The sequence below is a fragment of the Pezoporus flaviventris genome, unplaced genomic scaffold, assembly GCF_033815535.1.
Source record: "Pezoporus flaviventris isolate CSIRO_AGI_PZ_B2104156 unplaced genomic scaffold, CSIRO_AGI_Pfla_v1 ptg000001l, whole genome shotgun sequence".
Classification (NCBI taxonomy): Eukaryota; Metazoa; Chordata; class Aves; order Psittaciformes; family Psittacidae; genus Pezoporus; species Pezoporus flaviventris.
Genome location: NW_026892549.1, coordinates 11,927,361 through 11,949,777, shown reverse-complemented (window position 1 = coordinate 11,949,777; position 22,417 = coordinate 11,927,361). Strand labels below are relative to the sequence as shown.

Sequence of the window (22,417 nt, the reverse complement as noted above, 5' to 3'; positions counted from 1 at the left end):
TAAAGGGGCAGGATCACCTCTTTACTGCATATGATGATTACATGTTCACCTACAATACCTGACAGGGGACACTTAAAATGAGTTTATACAAAGTTTTGAAGTTAGATAATGAATGCTGAATGCATAGAATGGCTTTACACTCTTTATTTGGTTTTACTGGCTTAAGCATTCACTTTTGGGCACACTACTTATCTCAGTTATACTGTTTCCTATGTTCTTTCCAGTGTTTGCTGAAAAAAATTATTTTAACCTTGCCAGTACTCACTTTCCACTAATTAATTGCAGGTAGTCTATAGTGGAAAAGATTTGAATCATCCTTTTGGATTGTCACATCATGGAAATTATATTTACTGGACAGATTATATGAATGGGTCAATTTTCCAGTTGGATTTGTTTACAAGGAATGTGACACTGTTAAGAAGTGAGAGACCACCTTTGTTTGGACTCCAGATTTATGAGCCACGTAAACAGCAAGGTATGTATAACATACCATTTCTCCGAAGGTCTGTTATAAAAGGATATCTTCCCTTACAGTCTTTTTAGGATTTTGAGATGGCTAGATAAACAACAATATAAAAAAAGAATATGACTTCTGGCATAAGATACTTTACAATGTTTCAGTCCACTAATGTTGAAATTGATCATCTCATACTTACTACAAAGCAAATTATGGTACTATTCCTGTGTGAATTTTGATCTGTGTACTTATTACCATTTATTGCCATTTTTTCATGTGTGTCAAAGAGATACTGTGAAAGTACAAAATAGAATAGGAAACATACACGTTGGCTCATAGGCATAAAATGTGTTATTGCATTTAACTTTTCTTAAATTAGATCATAGAACCTGTCTTTCCCCTTTTGTAATTTTCTCCCCCATCTTGATCTATATTAGCACCATTCAACTTAATCTCCTGAAAGCACTTGGTGCTGTTACACAGAATCAGAGTAATCAGAATTGAGAGCAGTGGAAATATCCAAAGTTGTTGCTACTTACATCAGTAGAAAAGTGAGATAAAGGCCATAGGGTTTGCATGGTAGTAAATGCAATTGCTACTCTGCAGGTAAATTTATAATTGTATTTTACTGAATAAAACTTTGAAATCCATTTACCCCATGTAGCGTTCAGATGAGCTGTGGAATATTTGCTCTCTTTAATGAAAATTAATTTCTGGTTATTGCCTGCTACCAAACGTAACACTGAACTTCAGGAATTAGTAGAAATAAAATACTTTTAAAAATGACCATACTAAATGTATACCTAGAGCTCATTAATCTCTATAGATCATGATTTTGGACATGTAAAACTGTTACAGTTCAATAGTTCAGAAGTTTCATATACATACTAATTTTTTAATTTTTTTGTTTCTGTCTAGAATTGCCTTTTTTTTTTTTTAAAAATCCAGCAACTGGTGAACTACAAAGGAAAGAGTTTAGTTTTCAAAATTATGCTAAAGTATAAAATGTGAAGTGAATATGTGTATAGGCACATAATTGGCATGTAGTATCTGCACGTATATTGTTCTTTATTTTATTTTAAAATTTACTGTATTCAGAGATTTAGATATGTAGCTAATATTCTTTGGGAAGACTACTTTTCTGTCTAAAAGTAGGTCTTCCAAGTTTCGTTTTCTTTGGGAAACACACTTTTTATAATGTCTCACTTAACTGTCTGTGGCCCTACTGAAAAGCTTAGTGATTTTCTTTACAACAGGTTAATATGAAATTTTCCCTTTCCTGCTGAATAACATTTTTATATGTCCAGCTAGGCTTTCTCAGTGAAAGCCATTGAGATTAATACTTAAATATTGAGTGCTGAGGTGCAGACAACCAACATGTTATTGGTGTTATGAATATGAAAGCAGTGCTGAAAGCTTTGCCTTTCTGATATTGTAACATCTAAATGTTCAGTATCTAAATCAAACTGCAGTATGTGCAGTACTGTGCTATGTCAGTGTAACGATACAGGTTTTATTTTTTTTCTTTTCCTAGGCAAAATCTGACCCAAACCCCAAAAGTTCATCAGTTGGTAAAATGTCAGTAATTTAAAAAATAATGCAGTTGCTGTTATTTTCCGACTAAGCTAACACCAGAGATAGAAGACTAAAATACTACTTCTTAGACACTTTCAGCTGGATGAGTGTAAATTTTGAAATTTTAAGAAAGAGCATTTGGCTCAGTAATGCATTCTTTGTTTGAAATTTATATTGGAATTTTGTAAGCTAACTGCAGCCGTTAGGACCTTCCCTTTTTGTCATGCTCAGTGAGGTTGACCTTGCATTGTTACTAAAGGAGCTGAAACATTTATTTTAGATTTGTGTGGGCTTCTTATAAAAAAGCAATATCAAGGCTGGATTATCTGGTATAGAGAAAACCATGGTAATTCATTTTATAGTATGAGTTTATGTGCACGTGCCTTAGAAACATTTGGCTCTGGTATGTTGAAGTTCCTGTTTGATGCTGCTGTTATTGTCACTGTCTACACAAGCAGAAACCCTGTCAATTCAACTTGGCATGGTTGAATTGAGACTGATATTTTCATTAAGAGGTCTTCACAGGATACTGGAGTGTGCCAGTCTTGCTTTGCTTAGTGCTCTTGGTAGCACCATTAAGCTGCTTTTGGTGTCTTCTTAAGCAGAGGTGTTTTTCACTGCCTTTGTATCTCAGTAGGCAAGATCCTCTTGCGGAGGAATACTTTTTTCTTGCTTTCAGAGATTAGAATTCATTTTACTTTTTTAGGCTTAGTCTTTGGGTCTCTGTGTCAGGAATACGTTAAAAAATGGGGAGGTGGTGGGAAGCATAATAATCCTAAAAGTTGGATTTACTGCCAGTATATGAACCTGTCAAGACCTGTGGGTGTTTTTACTGCCATGAAGGGGCAGATTGCTGTTCATATATAAGTATTTCGTATCTAAGTCCATTTACAGTGGTTAAAATAGCCTCTTTTGATATATTAACTCCTCAGATTGCAAAGAAGAGCTGCTTGAGCTCCAGGCTGCTGCCTTTCATATGATCCTAAAAGTAGGCTTACACAACTTCAGCAGTACTTGAGGTTAGATTACAAGAAGGTGTGAGTGTATATGAATACTCATGAAAGCATAGAGTTATGATGATTGCTAAGCAGCAATAAATACTTCAATGTGTCTTTTAAATGAGAAGATTAAACAAATGTATATGGTTGCCAAAGGTTTTTATTTTTTCTGAAAATGATTTCTGAGATGCAGTACATAGCCTGATTGAAATGTATGCAGTGGCAGGACAGCAACTGTTTTAAAAGCTTGGAAAAATATGAAAAATATGATAATAGATTTGAAAGTAGTTTTAAAATTTTGGGAATGTTTCAAGAACACCCATATAAAATAGCTGTTATGAGTAGCAGTTGAGGAAATTTAATTTCATAAATACTTGGTAGCTAAATGAGTTCCACAGCTCAATAAAGAGATTTAACCTGTTTCTTTGCACTGAGTTTTAGGGGACATTTTAGCCTAGGAATCTCTTCAGTGACACTGATGGGGCTGAAGGTCTCATTGCACCTTCAGGTTGAAAACTTCCTCAAAGCTCACTTTATAAACCTTTTTATCTGGGATCTTGTTGCGTTAACTCTTGGTACTTGTATTTTCCTTGTTGTCATCCTCTCTTTTATCTCTTACTTAGCAAGTAGCCTATTGTGCTGTAGTTTGTCATTTCAATAATGAGGCTAAGTAGGAACTTTTAATCTTCAAGATGGACCAGTTGACTTTGATCTAGTGTTTTAATTTTGATTTTAAGTTTCCGTTGGGCTTTTGGAATCATCGTGTGTTTTCAAAGTGCTTTCTGTATTTGTCTTAAAGAATAAAGCTATAGAATAAAAGGTATTGTTTAATGATCTCATGAACTAATTTATATTTGTTAGTTAACTTGGCTTGTACTTTGTAATTTTGGATTTACTTTTGAAGATTATATTTAGATTGGTTTGTTTTAGCAGCTTCTAATACCTTAATCTTTGTGTTACTGACATTCTTTGATTTCTATAATAGGTGGCCCTGTAAAGATGCAGAGAGTTTCAAGGCTACTTTTTCTGAGGTGGTGGTGTACCTTAGGTTTTCCAAGACTTAGATGCAAATATATCGCTTACTCTTCTGCTGTTTTCTTCATATTGTTTGGGTTTTGGTGAACATATACGTAATAAAGGAGTCGATATTTGTTCAGTGTTTTACATCATAGTTCAAAACATGAAAACATGACAGCAAGATCCAGCAAAGTATTTTGAAACTGCTTTATCTTAAAATCATGATCCAGCCCTCACATTTCAAGTGAAATTTTATAGCTAACCTGTTTATAGTCAGTTATCACTTGAAATTAACAGAGCTTTGATCCTGAGAAGTTAAATATCCTCAGCAGTGCTTATCTAAGCAGTTAGGTCAGCAAGGTGACACAAAAAGAATTAGTAACATTTGCTTCAGAGGGCTTTGGTTTCAAGTTCCCTTGACTAAAGAATGAGGTAGTAAGGATGAAGCAGTCCTTAGCAGATAATTAAAACCATCTGACAGCTGTCAGTATCTTTATGTGAACAGCATACAGCTTTTGTGAAGAAACAATAACACAGAAAAAGAAGGCAGAGAAATAGCAAATGTGTTCAGAAAATAGTGGAATATATCTGCCTTGTACTTTGTCTGTTACAGATTTCATTGTATTTTTAATTTCTGTTTCTTTTTCTTGGTCTGCATTTGTAGTCACATTGTTTTAACATGTGGAGATGCCATTGTACTTCAGAACATTCCTTTATATGCTGTGTAATTTCTTACAACTACTATGTGCATGTTGCTGTGTCATATTAAATATTTTGGAGTATTTATTCTCCTAATAAAAAAGGAATATGGAATGTTGTGAGCTTATAGTATAGTTGTTTTTTCTTCTTACAGGTTATTGCACACTGTAACTAAAATAGTTTGAATATTATAGCTGTAATAACCAAACTATGAGAATAACGTGTCCCTAAAATGAGAGGAAAATAATTGTAAAAAATTCTTCATGTGCTCAGATTCTAAAAAGAAAATAAAAAAATCTAGCACAGCTGTTCAGGTTGCTTTTTTTTTTTTTCATTTTCACAGGTGATAATGCATGTCATGTTAATAACGGAGGCTGCAGCACTCTTTGTTTAGCTGTTCCTGGAGGCAGAGTTTGTGCCTGTGCTGATAATCAGCATTTGGAGGAAAACAGTACAACCTGCAAGAGTAAGATTTTTTTAAAGAATATCTGAGTTGATACTACTGTTAAGGGATCAAGTCAAATCAAAAAATAAAACCAGAAAGTGTAGTCTCCTAAAGGCTTATTGCAGTTCTGTAAGACAAAGAAATATTCCTTGAATAAAGATTCTAATTGAAAACAGTTTACTAAAGATTTTTCAAAGAAGACTATTAACTACGCAGTATTTGAGGATAAAATGCATTGGAAAATATTTCAGAATGTCTGATATGATAAAGCACTGAATATTTACTGTCCTGTTTTAAAGAATATCAGAAATACCAGAAATTAATCTATATAATTATATTAAATCTCTACAAACCTGTTTCACGTTATAATATTGACTAAGTATCTTATGTTGAAACATGGCATTGAAAATATTCATGCTGGAACTGTTACTAAAATGTGAAGCAGATATATTTTTGCATAATAGGTCCTAACACAGACTATGCAAATTTTGCAGTCTTGTTTGGTGGGGTTTTTTGGTTGTGGGTTTTTTGTTTTTTTTTTTGGGGGGGGGAGGGGTATTTTTTTTTTTTTTTCATAACTTCCTTGGATATCTTCATGACAACATGCAAAAAAAAGTTGTTACTTAAATGTGGATTTTTTTTTTTTAATTAAAATTAATAACTCGGATAATACAGGTGTTTTAAAAATGTTTAGACCTGGTATTTGTGACTTACTCAAAATTCTCCTTTTTCCTCATTGATCTATTTCTTCAAGTGTAGTGTGTACAACTGCACAGGTCTCCAGCAATAAGCCTCATAGAGATGAATGAAGTATAAGGATTATTTCATAACAGGATAAACATTATTGAGCTTGCAATTAACTTAAATTTGACCCATATGCATGGCTTCAGAATCATCACTGTTGCTAAAGAAAACTATTTTTCTTTTAGCAGAAAATGCTGGAAAGTCGGCTTCTTATTGTAAAATGGAATGTAAGGGAGAGAGGTTAGACACTTTCAGATCTGAAGGAAGCAGGATTCCTGCTTTTTCCCCAACTCATGTCATTGCCCAGATCTTTCCAAGGACTTTGGTGTCCCTTATAGGGTCCTGGAGTGATGTGTGGTATTTACACATTAAGCATTCTAAACCTTACATTGAGAAATTCATCTGTCTGAATTTATCAATAAGCTTGTAGCTTGCTACTTAATTCTACCTCAGCAGAATTTTATCCTCTCTTTGCTGAATCTGTACCAGTGCATAATGCAGGTGTTTGAGTTGTTGCTTGGAAACAAGAATCAGCTTTTCAATAATCACTTTTTAGCCCTTTAACATGCACCAGAATTTGTTCTGTGTCTGTAAGAATATTTTCTTTTCACTGTTGATGAGGTGTTGCAATATTTTAAACTGGTATTTTTATGCTATCATCTAAGTATCAATTTAAAAAAACCCAAACAGTTTGAGTGCCAATCTGTTCAAAGTTCTACTTATTAAAAGTGTATTACCTCAACCATACACTCAGATACGCGTGCTGCTACAGTCTTCAGAGGGAATTTCCTCAAATATGCAAAGTTTACTACAAAACCCTGCTCTGAAAAGTACTAACAGGAATCTACATCTATTTATGTAAAGGTAGTATTGTATTCTGTATGCATCAAGCTGATAAAACTGATGTGCTTCTTGGATGTTTTTCCTAGTTAAACATGGAGAAGTGCTATCACAGTTATGCAAAGCTGAACAGTTTCAGTGCAACAATAAACGTTGTATCCAGGATCGCTGGCGCTGTGATGGGGATGATGACTGTCTGGATGGCAGTGATGAGCGTTCTGAAATTTGCTGTATGTATGCCTTTATGTTTTAACCCACAATTCATGCTTTATTTTGGCAGTTGGAAACAAAATGTAAATCTGATGGGAGTCAAACCAAAGTGATAATTCTGGAGTAATTAATGTAAATCTGTCATTTTCTTCTTTTCCTGCATATAGTAATAGTACTTTCAAATGGCACTGGTGTACTCATTTCATAGCATACTAAAAGAGCATTCATCTTTTGGTTTTGACATTGTCATTAACAATTCTTTAGATGTTTGTATTTCTTGCACTTTTTCATATGAGTCGCAGGATAATTTGGGTTGGAAGGGGTCTTAGAATATTTCAAGTCCAACTTACAAAGCAAAGCCAGCCTCACCTCACCCTGTAGGAAGGTGATAGTTCAATTAGTCTTGGCAACCATTTCCAAAGACATCAAGGACAAGAAAGTGGTTTGGAATAGTCAGCATGGGTTTATGACGGAGAAATTGCACTTATCCAACCTCATAGCCTTTGCCAATGCTATGACTAGCTTGGTGGATGATGGGAAAGCAGCGGATATTGTTTACCTTAACTTTAGCATGGCTTTTGACACTTCCTTAACATCCAAAAAACAAGCTGACAAAGGATGAGTTAGGTATGTGTTCAGTGAAATGGATTTAGGTCACCCCTGGAGAGTTGCCTAGTTCTGAGTTCCCCGATAGGAGAAAGGCAGGTACTTATGGACCAAGTGGCTGTTGAAATTAAAAACAATAGAAAATATATCAATTATGTATCTCTGTCACTCCTGGAAGATACTTGGATAGCCTGCTATAAAATCAGAATTGCAGCAGTCAAAATTTCTTTCCTTGCTTAGTTTGCAACAATGCTTCCTATTTCTAACATTAAATCATTTCTCTAAACCACATCTGCTTTACTGAAATGAAAATACATTATTTTTTCCCTATCAATTGTAGACATGAACTGATATGCTCTTCTACTGTGCAGCATTGTTCTATGTATCTGAAAGCCCTTAGAATAATTTTCTCAGGCTTACCTCTTTGAGGCAACGCAACTCTAATCTTTTTTCTTTTTTCTTTCTTTTTTTTTTGTTCTTTTTTCTTTTTTCCTTTTCCCTTTTTCCCCTTTCTTTTTTTCTTTCTTCTTCTTTCTTCTTTTTTTTTTTTTTTGTTTTTTCTTTTTTCTGCAGTAGATTATGTTGGTTTGGTTTGGTTTTGGGGTTTTGGGTTTGTTTTTTGTTTCTTTTGTTTGTTTGTTTGTTTGTTTTTTGTTTGTTTGTTTGGTTGGTTTGGTTTGTGTTTTTTTTTTCCCAGTCATTGCTCTTTTCTGAACTTTGCCAAGTGATCCTATTGATTGGATGTCCAAAACTGGATGTATTTACATCTGCTGAGGCTTTTGTGAAGCTGTTTAGGTGGAGAGAATGTGTTTGTTGGGTTGATAGTCCTTTTTAGACATCCATGGGTGAATCTTCTCTGCTTCACACTGGCCTGATGTTGCTGATAAATACTGAGCTTCTGATCCTCTGTAATACCTAGGTCTTTTTCTGTATGGCTGTTACATGGGCAGTGTGGGGATTTTTCCTTGCATTTATGTATTTTTATAACTCCTTGTAGTAGTCTTTACTGATTTCAGTTCTAATTCTTTTCAAAATATTTGCCCAATTCGGAAATGTAGTATTTACTAACTTTTTTATTTTAGTATTGGGTTGTTACACTTAAATAAGGAGCTTAACTAATAATGCCACTGACAGGAAAATCTTTTGGCAGGGTTGACCTGATTCTCATTTGAATTAATGTAATGTAGACCAATTCACTGATCAAAGCTTGTAATTCTCAGAGAATTTGTATAAATATAAATTAAATCATAATCTGGTCCCAAATCTGTGTGATATATAGTTTAGGTGGCCAGTATGTTAACATTAATCTCTTTTCAGCCGTTGCTGTAGTAACTTTAATAGTCCTTTTTTTAGTTGGAAATATTTGCAATTATGACTAGAATACACACGTTAATAAATGTATGTAAGCAAAAGTTAAAGTACCATTTAAAACAACATCTATGTCTAGTATTAAAGTCAGATGTGAAGAAGTCTTAAATTTATAATTTTATTACATGGATAAGTTTTATTCTCCAGGCACATTGCCAACTAGGTTGCTTCATAAGTATTTAAGACTTGGAACACCTTTCTTCTCAGATTATTAATTCTTTGCTTCCAATGTTCTTGCACCCTCCACACAAAATACTCATGAAGGGTTTGTGTGCTGTTGGTACCACATTTGCTCTGTGCTGTTTTCAGTACAACGGATGGGTAGAAAGGTCAAAGATAAAAGCTACTGAAATGTCAAGGATAAACCTGCAAGACATCCTTTCATTTTAAATACTGTTAGTTTTCAGATACATCTTAAATTTAAAAAAAGAGACTGGATGGACCAGTAGGTGGAAAATAGTTCAAGATTATTTTCAAGCCAGCATTTGAAAGTATATAGTTTACTGCTCTTGTATAGATCAAGATTAGCAAGATCCACTAATAATAGATCTTGTTATTGGCATAAAAGAAGCAGAACATATATACTTACTACAGCTGCAAGAGCTGGCCAGTAGTACTTACATAATTTCCATGCATTCGGTCTTCATCCTTTCCATGATGCTGGACTAGCAAAAACATATTTGTGAGATACTTGTTCACTCCTGAATACCAGATTTTTCACCAGTTTTAAACTGTGTTGCATATTTCCCTTTCTGACACCTACAATTCTGTGGTAAGTAAATAACAGATATCTGTGTGGCCATTGACAGTAATTTGCATCATTTTAGAAGCATTTTATAACCTGTCTAAATCCCTGCTCACTGTAGTATATTTTGGATATGCACAGAACTTGCACCTGTGCCTTCAATATGTTGGGGTTTTTTATATGCATTTCAGTTTGCAAACCTCATTACATTGATAAAATGGGATTGAGGACATTTTTCTTTAAATAAATAGCAACACTGTAAAATGCCACTACCTTTTAGCACTTAGTAGCTAGCAGAAGAGAATCTCCATATTGATGCTAGTATCATAGGAGAATCTTTACTATGTATTGTTTAATTTTGGTTGAAATACTACAATAATTTTAATTGACTAGTTTACAACAATCTTTGTATCATGGCGACTGTATATCTAGGGTAACCATACTAACTGCATCACCAGGGAATACCATTTAATGTATTATTTTCAGCATTTTTTTCTCTAATCAGTTTCTTAGGAGGAAACCTTTTTTTTTTTTTCCTTCCCAGTCAATCATAGTTGTCCTGATGATCATTTTAAGTGCCAGAATAATCGCTGCATTCCCAAGAGGTGGCTTTGTGATGGAGCCAATGATTGTGGTAATAATGAAGATGAAACCAATAAAACCTGTGCAGGTAAAAATTTTACTTGTGTCAACAAGTTCTCAAACTCCAGTTCTATAAACAGTTCAAAACTGCTCTGAGCTGAATCAGTCTGCTACTAGTAGTCTGATTATTGACATTTTAAATCAATTCAGATTTTTATGCCACTGAGGCTGGAAATTAAATTGCATTTTCTTAATCTTTATTCTTGACTGTGCTTTCCAAAGTAATTCAGCACTTAGTCTATCCATATGGGTTGACTGTCAAAGCACTGCTTAGGTACAAAATTTTCCCTGCTCAGTCCTTTTTTGGCAGTTAGTTTTTTTTTTTCGTTAATATGATATGATATGATTGGTGCTGTGTCACTAGTAAATTAAATTTTATGCTGAAAAAAGCATAATTAGTTGTTAAGTTTCCCTTGGTACCTTGAAATTGTTTTCATTTCTAAGTTACAGTGGATTTTTACGGAAATGCCAAGATGGTTTACTGATTCCACTGCAGTAAATCATGGAAGTCAGTCCATTTCTTGTATGGAAGTGATGTTTAGTGCTTTTTGGTAGAGTACACTAAACAATCATTAAATATCTCCTACACAAAATATACATAAATAAGCTGATGACTATTTTAAACTGAAATGAAGGGATAGACAGCATACATTGCGTATTAAAATATTCTGTGAACTCATTCTCCTTGATTTAAATTTTCATGCATATAAAAACCAGTCTAGTTGTTAGTTGTGCAATTTAGGTAAAAGCACACTAGCAAAACTGCAGACCTAGAGTGTCCATATCACCTGTATGGTATTATTGTAGATTGCCATACATCTTGATATCCTTTGATATTCAACTGTTTTCTTGTAAGGTAAGAGTTGGATTTAAGACCATACCTTTTATCCTAATGTCAGTTGGCTATGGGTTGAATTCTGTGTTCTTTTTTTTTCCATTTGTTTCTGCAGTGGCAAACACTATTCATGTTTTAAAAAATACTTCTTTGAAATATTTGAAACTTACATTCTTCTATTGTATTTTGTGCTACTTCTGTGAAGAAAAATTAAACTGGTAATTGATAATACCAAATTAATAAATATTCTTTTGGTTATTGGGGTTTCTGATGTGTCAGTCTTCTTTCCTCCTTTTTTTCTTTTTTTAAGTGTGGAACTGCATATAGATGAACTTTAAAAGCTTAGATTTGAAATCCGAATCCATGTTGCTATCACTGGCAGTGTAGTTACGGGTTCACATTTTGAATACGAATTACAAGTAATGTCAGCTTTATATGTTATTTTTATAGAAGTTTTACTGTTCATCAGCTTTCAAAGTAATTTATGTAGTTACATAGCATGGTTTCTTTTAGTGATCTTTATTTCTTCAGAAGAAAGACATACCTAACTTCATTTAGTGGATCATTACAGTTGCGTATTTGCAAAGGCAAGGATTATAAGAATGGTGAGGCCAGGCACATCATCACACACTTTATATATTACATTTTTTCCATGTAAATAATAATTTTACTAGATCATTGTTTACGAAATACAGTTTATTAATATTTCTGTTGCTAGACTTTTTTATGCCGATTGTGTTTACTTCAACTTTGCAACTAATGATATTTTAGCAAACGGTGGTGCTCTTCTACCACTTAGTTTTGTATAATTACATATAAAAAGTCATGTTCTATTATGTTGGAGAAACCACTAAGAAATCTACCTAACATAGGTAGAATACAGTCCTGCAGATGACCTCAATTTTCTCAGAGGAGATTAACTGTGTGTAGTCAAGATCAGGTAAAACATCCAGTAGGCCAAGAGATGTCCTCCAGACTTGCAACTTCCATATATAGACACTTAACTTCTACATACAGAGCCCTAACAAATCGAGTCCATTTCTCTTGTATTTTTGGAGTGTTTTTTCTTGACAGCAAGAACGTGTCAGGTTGACCAGTTTTCATGTGGGAATGGGCGCTGTATTCCAGTGTCATGGCTGTGTGACAGGGAGGATGACTGTGGAGATGAAACTGATGAAATGACATCCTGTGGTGAGTGTTTTGAGGTGTTTTGGGTTTTTTTTTTCAGGGAAAAAAGTAAAATTATTCTATAAAAAAGTTAAACATCTAAGGATCTCTCACATGAATTGCCAGGTCTGAATAGAAGGCTATTTTGATGTATTTTGCATTAAAAAAAAAATAGTCTTTTATTTTTTATAACATGAGAGAGTATCAGCAGCTCTGCTAATTGCTGCTTTACTGAGATATTGCAAGAAGAGGTGTATTCTCTCTAATCAGCTGCTTCCAAACAATTAAGGTTTTTGTAAGTCAGCATGACTGCCTTCATCTGTTTGGCAGCTCAGGTAAGTGCTGTGAGTCTGAGAGCAAAAGGGTCAATGAGCTGTCTGCAAAATACTGTATCATGGTGTGTTCCCTGTTTATGAGGTAATGTTTGTGATATTACTTGACTTACTAATAGGAATTAGTAAGTGCAACACAATATACTAGGATGTGGTTTGAAATGAATTTTCAAGAATTTTCAAGAAAGAATACAGACTGATTATTTTATTAGCACCAATCCTCTAAAAGTGAAGTGACAGGTTGTGCACAGAAAAATTGAAATCTAGGGTGTACTTCTTAGGATGCTTAGTAGTTAAACTTGTATTTTACTCAGGTATAACAAGAAACTGTTTCTTAATCAGGGAGAAATTATGAAAGCAGTGTAGTTGGAAAAGCATGGTCTTTCTTTTTTTGAAACTTTTTACTGCTGTAAACTTTTCAGTAGAGTTACTAGAGTTCTATTACTAGTAACAATTTTTTTTCAAAAATCTCAATACCTGTGAATCACTGGCAGTGAAGAGCAAGAAAAAAATACAAACTAAATGCATAGATGAAAGTCATAGGCTGACTCCATGATGCCCTGTGTTCCATAAATATAAATCTCCAGGACCTCAGTTACCTGAGAATCTATGGAAGGCAACATGTAGGATCCAATCAATAAATTCTGTACATCCATAATCCCTTGAATCTGTTGAATTACAAGTTATTCATGACTGACAACCAGCTGATACTTTTTAGTTGAGTTTGAATTGTTCCTTTTTAGCTCCATATGAGTAATACTCAGCATCTCCTACTTGTCTAATTGCATTCAGGATTTTTCAGGATTTTAACATTTAAAAAGTTATGTTTCCTGGAACATTCACTTGCTTTCTCTTGGCTTATTTTTTGTTACTGACCTCCTTTTCCTTAGTAGTGATATAACCATAAAAAAGCAAGCTAAGTTTATACTGACAGGTGTCTGATCAGTTACTTTAAAATAGATTACATATTTGATGAAATCTAAATAAAAATAAAACTATTATGATATTAACAGTGTGGATATTATTAAGGCAGATGACTAATTGCCATGTTTCAAATCAAGTAAGTTCTGTTATGTACAGATGTAGAATAGGTGATCCCAGTGAACATGTATTTTGCAATCTCTATAGCATTCTATGCAATGGTACAGTGTGGCACTGGGTACGATAATAGGTTATCTGATTAGCTTTACCCTTTGTTCTCAGGTGTCTTATCAGTACAAAGATGTTAATTTCATCTTTGTAATTTCTGCCTATGTGCTTTGTTTGGTATTCTGTCAGCTGATACAGAATATTTCTTCAGATCATTTAATCAAAAGTTGGTTCATAGAATCAAAAAGCAGTTTGGTTGAACCTTAAAGATCATCTAGTTCAAACTTCCCTTCCATGAACAGGGACACATTTTGCTTGACCAGGTTGCTCAAAGCCCCATCTACCTGGGCTTGAATATTTCTAGGGATGGGGCAGCCACAGCTTCCCAGTGCAACCTGTTCCAGTGTCTCACCATCCTCACAATAAAGAACTTCTTCCTTATATGTAATCTATATCTACCCTCTTTCAGTTTAATGCCATTCCCCCTTGTCCTGTCCCTACCCACCCTTCTAAAAAGCTCCTCTCCAGCTTTCTTGTTATCCCTTTAGGTACTGAAAGCTGCTCAAAGGTCTCCCCAGAGCCTTCTCTTCTTCAGGCTGAACAGTCCCAACTCTCTCAGCCTGTCCTCATAGGGGAGGTGCTCCAGCCCTCTGAGCATCTTTCTGGTTGTACTTTGAACTTGCTCAAGCAGGCCCATGTCCTTCTAGTGCTGTGAGCCTCAGAGCTGCAGTACTGCAGGTGTGGTCTCCTGAGAGCAGCTCAGATGGGGAGAATCACCTCCCTTCAGCTGCTGGTCATGCTACTTTTGTTGCAGCCCAGGATACCTTTGGATTTCTGAGCTGTGAGTGCACATTGCCTGGTCATGTTGAGCTTCTCATCAACCAACACTTGCAAACCTTTTTCCTCAGGGCTGCTGTTTTTCAGTTTGGCCAAACTTTGCATATGCTTCATGTTTTAGAATCTTGTCTCTTTTTCCCCAAATGCTGTGGTTGTCCAAATGTGTCATATACTTCATTTTTCATTCTCCCTTTTGATTTGATGGCTAATGGGTATGCTAATGGCATTTATTTAGCTGATCTATTTAGTGATATATATTTTCTTGTATCAAACAGTTTAAAATTCTTGTATTCAAAAGTTTTAATATTAAAAGTAAAATAATGGTTTGCTTTTTGTTACCATTGCAAAGTGTTGATTTTTAACTGCACAAGTCTTTATGTAAACTTTAGGCTCCTATCGATTCAATAAGTTAAGCATGTTTATATTGGCATATAGCTGGGGTGAGCAGGACTGCAAAAATGAAATGCATAAAGTTTTTCTAAAGATACAACCAGATTTGTGAAGAAGCATGACATTCCTGAAGAAAATTTGAAGAGACCCTCCTTATTTTATTATTGCTTTCCTAAATGAAACAAGACGTGGTCATTTTTTCTGTCCATATGTTTATAAGTTCGTAATTATAACAGAAGGGTGAAAGAAGTATCAAAACCCAGAGCTTTTACAATACAGCTGGATAGCAGAGAGAAATGAGATTGATTCCTACACTGTGGAGAGGGTACTGTGTGAGCTCAAGAGACTCCTTTCTTGCTTTCTCTGTTTTTCTTCTTGCTTTCAGGACCGTTGGCACAGACATGGCTGTAAATCAGCTACAAGATGTGCATGTCTTTTCTGTAACATAGGAAAGGAAAAGAGTACTGAGGAGACCATAGGGACAACAGGAGAAAATTACTGTGCTGGTCCTCTAGGATATGAGAGGGAGCTGCAGGTGATGGTGGAGACTGGGGATGTGAGAAGCAAACACTGGCGATACTGCAGAACTTCCTTAGAAAGACTGTGATGGGCTGAGAATCATGACATGGGTGGTGGCCAGGATAATCACAATTAATTTTAATTAGTTTCTGTCTCTTTTATACAGGTCTTGGTTAGGCAGATGAATGGAAAGTCATTCATGTAGTCATTCATGAAGGCATTTATGTATGTGTCCTGGGTTCAGCAGTAGCAGTCATGTTTTTCCTTTGTGTTAACTGGTGCAGTGCTGTGTTTTGACTTCTAGCTTGAGAACAGTGTTGGTGAAGCCGATGTTTTCGGTTGTTGCTAAGTGATGTTTACCCTGACCAAGGACTCTGTGAGGCTCATGCTCTGCCAGGGAGGAGGGGAAGCTGTGAGGAAGCAGAGACGGGGTGCCTGACCCGGGCTGGCCGGGGAGGTATTCCATACCACAGCACGTCATGCCCGGGGTGTGGGGTGACTGGGAGTTACCCAGAAGGACAGGGGCTTCCGGGTGGAACTCGCTTTCTTGGCCGGTGGTATCGTATTCTCTTCCCTTGTTATTTTCCCTTATCATTGTTGTAGTTGATAGTAGCGGTGGTGATTTGTGTTGTACATTGGTTGCTGGACTGTTCTTGTCTCAACCCGTAGGAGTTGCACTCTCTCGATCCTCCTCCCCGTTCCTCCGGGAGCGGGGAAGGGGAGAGCCCCGGTGCGGGGGGGGGAGACGGACACGGACCTCGATTGTTGTCAGCTCGGCACCACTCACTGGGAGTGAGTGAACAAGTTACCTGACTGGGTTTAAACCACGACAGTTCTTTTTGGCACCCAACGTGGGGCACGAGGGGTTGAGATAAGAACAGATCTGACTGGATTGATAGTCACTCGTCACAATGCTGATTTATTGGCTCTCAAGGTTTTTCCTCTTGATCTCACAGTTTCAGTATATCATATCTTACGTCCATCCGGTATTTGCTGTGGGGCTTGGGCTAAGGTTTTTGTCCCATTGTACTTTATGGTAATGACTTGTAATACAATAGAATCATTGATCATGAAACTGATCTGGCTTATGTTCCCAGTGTGGTCACCACCTTTATACTTTGGGAGGTATATGATGGAGGTGCTTAGCAATTACACATCTTTTTTCTCCTCAGGTGCTCAACCTGTGAAGGAGACATCCTTTTACCCTCCTAGTCGTCCCCCCAGACCATTTGCATTTGAGAGTTTTGAATTTTTTGAATGGCCTTTTAATGCTGTTGAGACTTGTTTGCTGATGGTGATGGGAATCACCATGCTAACACGCATACAGAGTGTGTTTTGCCCACTACTGATTTCAAGAGTTAAGCAGATTCAGGTTTGGGTCTTGTCTGGGGTCAAACAACGATGTAGGAGGACCGAGAGATTTTCCCTGAGGCTGGACAGCCATGAGTGGCAGGGTGTGTGGGATAGTATGGGCAAGTATCTAGGTCAGTGGGCCCCTCCAGTACTTTGGAATTTCACTACCGAACAACTGCAAAATCCAGACGAATTAGTAAAACACTTAAATGAGGTGTGTGGTCATTCTGGCCATACCAGAGATGGACAAATCACGGCAACGTGCTGGGGCTTGGCCTATGCTTACAGGGCCTTGTTCAACACTATCCAGCACCTTCAAAAGGAAAAGAATGTCGGCGGATTTGAGGGCAAAGTGACAGTCGCTACTCAAACTTTGGCTGCAATGAACTGCGCAGCTACCCCACTGGCAAGTACAGCAGCTGCTCAAACTTCAACCGCAACAGACAGCGCGGTTACCCCAGCTCCAAGCACAGTAGCTACACCACCCCCAGCAACAAGTACAGTCGCTACTGAAACCACAGTGATAATCACTGCAGCCAAACCAGAGGACCAATTCGTACCAATATCAGTTGCCCCTGTACGCAAGAGAACAAGCAAAAAGGAGGCAAAAAGGGTGAAGCGAGATGAAGAACCAATGAATTCACCACCCGGTCCAGAATCTGATCAGGAGTCATCATCACATGACGAAGAAGAAGAAGAAGAGGTAACTTCTCGACCTCGGACCTCAACCGAGCTGCGGAATATGCGAAAAGATTTTACCCGTCAACCAGGGGAGCACATCATCACCTGGTTACTCTGATGCTGGGACAATGGGGCCGATGGTCACGAACTAGAAGGTACAGAAGCCAAGCAGCTGGGATCACTTGCTAGAGAAGGGGGAATTGACAAAGCAATTGCAAGAGAGTAAAAGTCCCTCAGCCTTTGGAGGAGGCTCTTGGCAGCTGTGAAAGAAAGGTTTCCGTACAAGGACGATGTTACGAGTCGTTCGGCCAAGTGGACTACTATAGACAAAGGCATCCAGTCTCTGAGGGAATCGGCCATCGTAGAGATGATCTATCACATCAAGCCGAATAACGGGGATACACCTATAGATCCAGATGAAGTTGAATGTACACGACCCATGTGGCGAAAACTTACATGGAATGCACCGTCATCATATGCCCATTCATTGGCAACAGTGACCTGGAATGACATAGTACCACTAACAGTGGATGAAATGGTTCATAAACTCCGAGAGTTCGAAGACAATCTCACTCCTTCCATCATCTCAGCTGTGAAAAAACTGTCCCAGGACCTCGACAAATTGAGGGACGATGTATCTGATTTATCCAGCTCCTCACGTGTACCAACACACGTCTCAGCTATTAACAAAAGGCGTCCTATTGTTCAAGAGAGGAGATACAGAAGGTATACGCCACGGGGTACCCTATGGTTTTACCTGCTGGATCACGGAGAAGACATGACAAAGTGGGATGGAAAACCTACTTCAGCTTTGGAGGAACGGGTGAGTGAACTGAAGAGGGGAGCAAGGGCCAAGACTGATCGTCCCATGAGAGCTACGGCTTCAGTCTCTGGTGAGCAGTTTCCCAGATGGAGTGGAAGAGCTGTTTTTACTCCAGCTCCTGTGATAATGAAGAATAATCCCTTTCAACACAACTTAAGTGTCCAATGCTGTGACAACCATTAGAGGGGCCCTGCCTCCAGCCAGGTGGAGGTAGGGGACAATCGGATTTACTGGACTGTGTGGATCAGATGGCCTGGCACATCAGTCCCACAGAAGTATAAGGCTCTAGTAGATACCGGTGCACAGTGTACCCTGATGCCATCAAGCTGTCAAGGGGTGGAACCCATCTATATTTCTGGAGTAACAGGAGGATACCAAGAGTTGACTGTGCTGGAGGCTGAAATCAGCCTGACTGGGAGGGAATGGCAAAAACACCCTATTGTGACTGGTCCAGAGGCTCCATGCATCCTCGGCATAGACTACCTCAAGAGAGGGTACTTCAAAGACCCAAAAGGGTACCGGTGGGCTTTTGGTATTGCTGCTTTGGAGACTGAGGAAATTGAGCAGCTGTCCACCTTGCCTGGTCTCTCAGAAGATCCCTCTGCTGTGGGGTTGCTGAAAGTTGAAGAACAACAAGTGCCAATTGCGACCGCAACAGTGCACCGGCGGCAATATCGCACCAACCGAGACTCCCTGATTCCCATCCATCAGCTGATCCGTAGACTGGAGAGTCAGGGGGTGATCAGCAGGACCCGCTCACCCTTCAATAGCCCCATATGGCCAGTGCGAAAGTCTAATGGAGAATGGAGACTAACAGTAGACTATCGTGGCCTGAATGAAGTCACACCACCATTGAGTGTTGCCGTACCGGACATGCTAGAACTTCAGTATGAACTAGAGTCAAAGGCAGCCAAGTGGTATGCCACGATTGATATTGCCAATGCATTTTTCTCCATTCCTTTGGCAGCAGAGTGCAGGCCACAGTTTGCTTTTACTTGGAGGGGTGTCCAGTTCACTTGGAACCGACTGCCCCAGGGGTGGAAACACAGCCCTACCATTTGCCACGGACTGATCCAGACTGCACTGGAACAGGGGCAAGCTCCAGAACACCTGCAATACATTGATGACATTATTGTGTGGGGCGATACAGCGGAAGAAGTCTTTGAGAAAGGGAGGAAAATAATCCAAATCCTGCTGAAAGCTGGTTTTGCCATAAAACGGAGTAAGGTCAAGGGACCTGCACAGGAGATTCAATTTTTGGGAATAAAATGGCAAGATGGACGTAGACAGATCCCCACAGATGTGATCAACAAGATAACAGCAATGTCTCCACCAACTAATAAGAAAGAAACGCAAGCTTTCTTGGGTGCAGTGGGGTTCTGGAGAATGCACATCCCAAATTACAGTTCGATTGTAAGCCCTCTCTATCATGTGACCCGGAAGAAGAATGATTTTAAATGGGGCCCTGAGCAGCAACAAGCCTTTGAGCAAATTAAACGCGAGATAGTTCATGCAGTAGCCCTTGGACCAGTCCGGACTGGGCCAGATGTAAAAAATGTACTGTACACTGCAGCTGGGGAGAACGGTCCTACCTGGAGCCTCTGGCAGAAAGCTCCAGGGGAGACTCGAGGTCGACCCCTCGGCTTTTGGAGTCGGGGATATAAAGGATCTGAGGCCAGCTATACCCCAACTGAGAAAGAGATACTGGCAGCCTATGAAGGGGTTCGAGCTGCTTCGGAAGTGATTGGCACTGAAGCACAGCTCCTCCTGGCACCCCGGCTGCCCGTGCTGGGCTGGATGTTCAAAGGCAGGGTCTCCTCTACACATCATGCAACTGATGCTACATGGAGTAAATGGGCTGCACTAATTACACAATGAACTCGAATAGGAAATCCCAGTCATCCAGGCATTCTAGAAGTCATCATGGACTGGCCAGAGGGCAAAGATTTTGGAATGTCACCAGAGGAGGAGGTGGTGCACGCTGAAGAGGCCCCACCATATAATAAACTGTCAGAAAGTGAAAAGCAGTATGCCTTGTTTACTGATGGCTCTTGCCGTATTGTGGGAAAGCATCGGAGATGGAAGGCAGCTGTATGGAGTCCTGGACGACAAGTTGCAGAAACTGCTGATGGAGAGGGTGAATCGAGTCAGTTTGCCGAGGTGAAAGCCTTCCAGCTGGCCCTGGACATTGCTGAACGAGAAAAGTGGCCAGTACTTTATCTCTATACTGACTCATGGATGGTGGCAAATGCCCTGTGGGGGTGGTTGAAGCAATGGAAGCAGAGCAACTGGCAACGCAGAGGTAAACCCATCTGGGCTGCTGCACTGTGGAAAGATATTGCTGCCCGGGTGCAGAACCTGGTGGTGAAGGTACGTCATGTAGATGCCCATGTACCCAAGAGTCGGGCCACTGAGGAACACCAGAACAACCAACAAGTGGATAAAGCAGCTAAGATTGAAGTGGCTCAGATGGACTTAGATTGGCAACATAAAGGTGAATTATTTTTGGCCCGGTGGGCCCATGACACTTCAGGCCATCAGGGCAGAGATGCAACATATAGATGGGCCCGTGATCGAGGGGTGGACTTAACAATGGACACTATTGCCCAGGTTATTCATGAGTGTGAAACATGTGCTGCAATTAAACAAGCCAAGCGGTTAAAGTCTCTTTGGTATGGAGGGCGATGGTTGAAGTATAAATATGGGGAGGCCTGGCAGATTGACTATATCACACTGCCACCAACCCGCCAAGGCAAGCGCCATGTGCTTACCATGGTGGAAGCAACCACCGGGTGGCTGGAAACATACGCTTTGCCCCATGCCACTGCCCGGAACACCATCCTGGGCCTTGAGAAACAGATTTTGTGGCAACACGGCACCCCAGAGAGAATCAAGTCAGACAATGGGACTCATTTCCGGAATAACCTTATAGATATTTGGGCCAAAGAGCATGGCATTGAGTGGGTATATCACATCCCCTGCCATGCACCAGCCTCTGGGAAAATCGAACGGTACAATGGGCTGTTAAAAACTACACTGAGAGCAATGGGTGGGGGAACTTTCAAGCACTGGGATACGCATTTACCAAAGGCCACCTGGTTGGTCAACACCAGAGGATCTGCCAACAGGGCCGGCCCAGCCCAGTCAGAACTTTTACATATTGTAGAGGGAGACAAAGTTCCCGTGGTGCATATGAAGAATTTGCTGGGGAAGACAGTCTGGGTTATTCCTGCTTCAGGTAAAGGCAAACCCACTCGTGGGATTGCTTTTGCTCAGGGACCTGGATATACTTGGTGGGTAATGCGGGAAGATGGGGAAGTCCGATGTATACCTCAGGGGGATTTGATTTTAGGGAAAAACAGCCAGTGAACTCAATTGTATGCTGTTGCCTGCTGTGTAATGCTTTTATAGCCCATCAACTAGATGTCTCCAGGTCACCAGCGACTGGCCCTGACTTCCCTCCAGCCATCATCCCAACAGAGAATGAACTTTGAACATCATGGACCGAATGGACTCGGCAGCATTATAGGGATTGGTCCATGCACCAAGAAAATGAATTTTTCCTCTTGGTCTGTATGTATATGGATGTATATATGTGGGAGAGCGATGGTGTATTGAAAATGTGGGATGTGAGCACGACGTGAATGGTATGGAATAAGGGGTGGATAATGTCCTGGGTTCAGCAGTAGCAGTCATGTTTTTCCTTTGTGTTAGCTGGTGCAGTGCTGTGTTTTGACTTCTAGCTTGAGAACAGTGTTGGTGAAGCCAATGTTTTCGGTTGTTGCTAAGTGATGTTTACCCTGACCAAGGACTCTGTGAGGCTCATGCTCTGCCAGGGAGGAGGGGAAGCTGTGAGGAAGCAGAGACGGGGCGCCTGACCCGGGCTAGCCGGGGAGGTATTCCATACCACAGCACGTCATGCCCGGGGTGGGGGTGTAACTGGGAGTTACCCGGAAGGACAGGGGCTTCCGGGTGGAACTCGCTTTCTTGGCCGGTGGTATCGTATTCTCTTCCCTTGTTATTTTCCCTTATCATTGTTTTAGCT

At 39.1% G+C, this 22,417-nt stretch overlaps 1 protein-coding gene across 1 annotated transcript in view; it reads left to right on the top strand.

Annotated features, from left to right (window-relative positions):
- Positions 1-22,417, top strand: part of LRP1B (LDL receptor related protein 1B) — a 794,792-nt gene that overhangs the window by 505,628 nt on the left and 266,747 nt on the right. Inside the window, exons 13-17 of the mRNA XM_061444942.1 lie at positions 286-475; positions 5,090-5,212; positions 6,865-7,005; positions 10,249-10,374; positions 12,256-12,372. Of these exons, the coding sequence (XP_061300926.1) occupies positions 286-475; positions 5,090-5,212; positions 6,865-7,005; positions 10,249-10,374; positions 12,256-12,372 (697 nt within the window). The remainder of the gene's footprint in view (positions 1-285; positions 476-5,089; positions 5,213-6,864; positions 7,006-10,248; positions 10,375-12,255; positions 12,373-22,417) is intronic.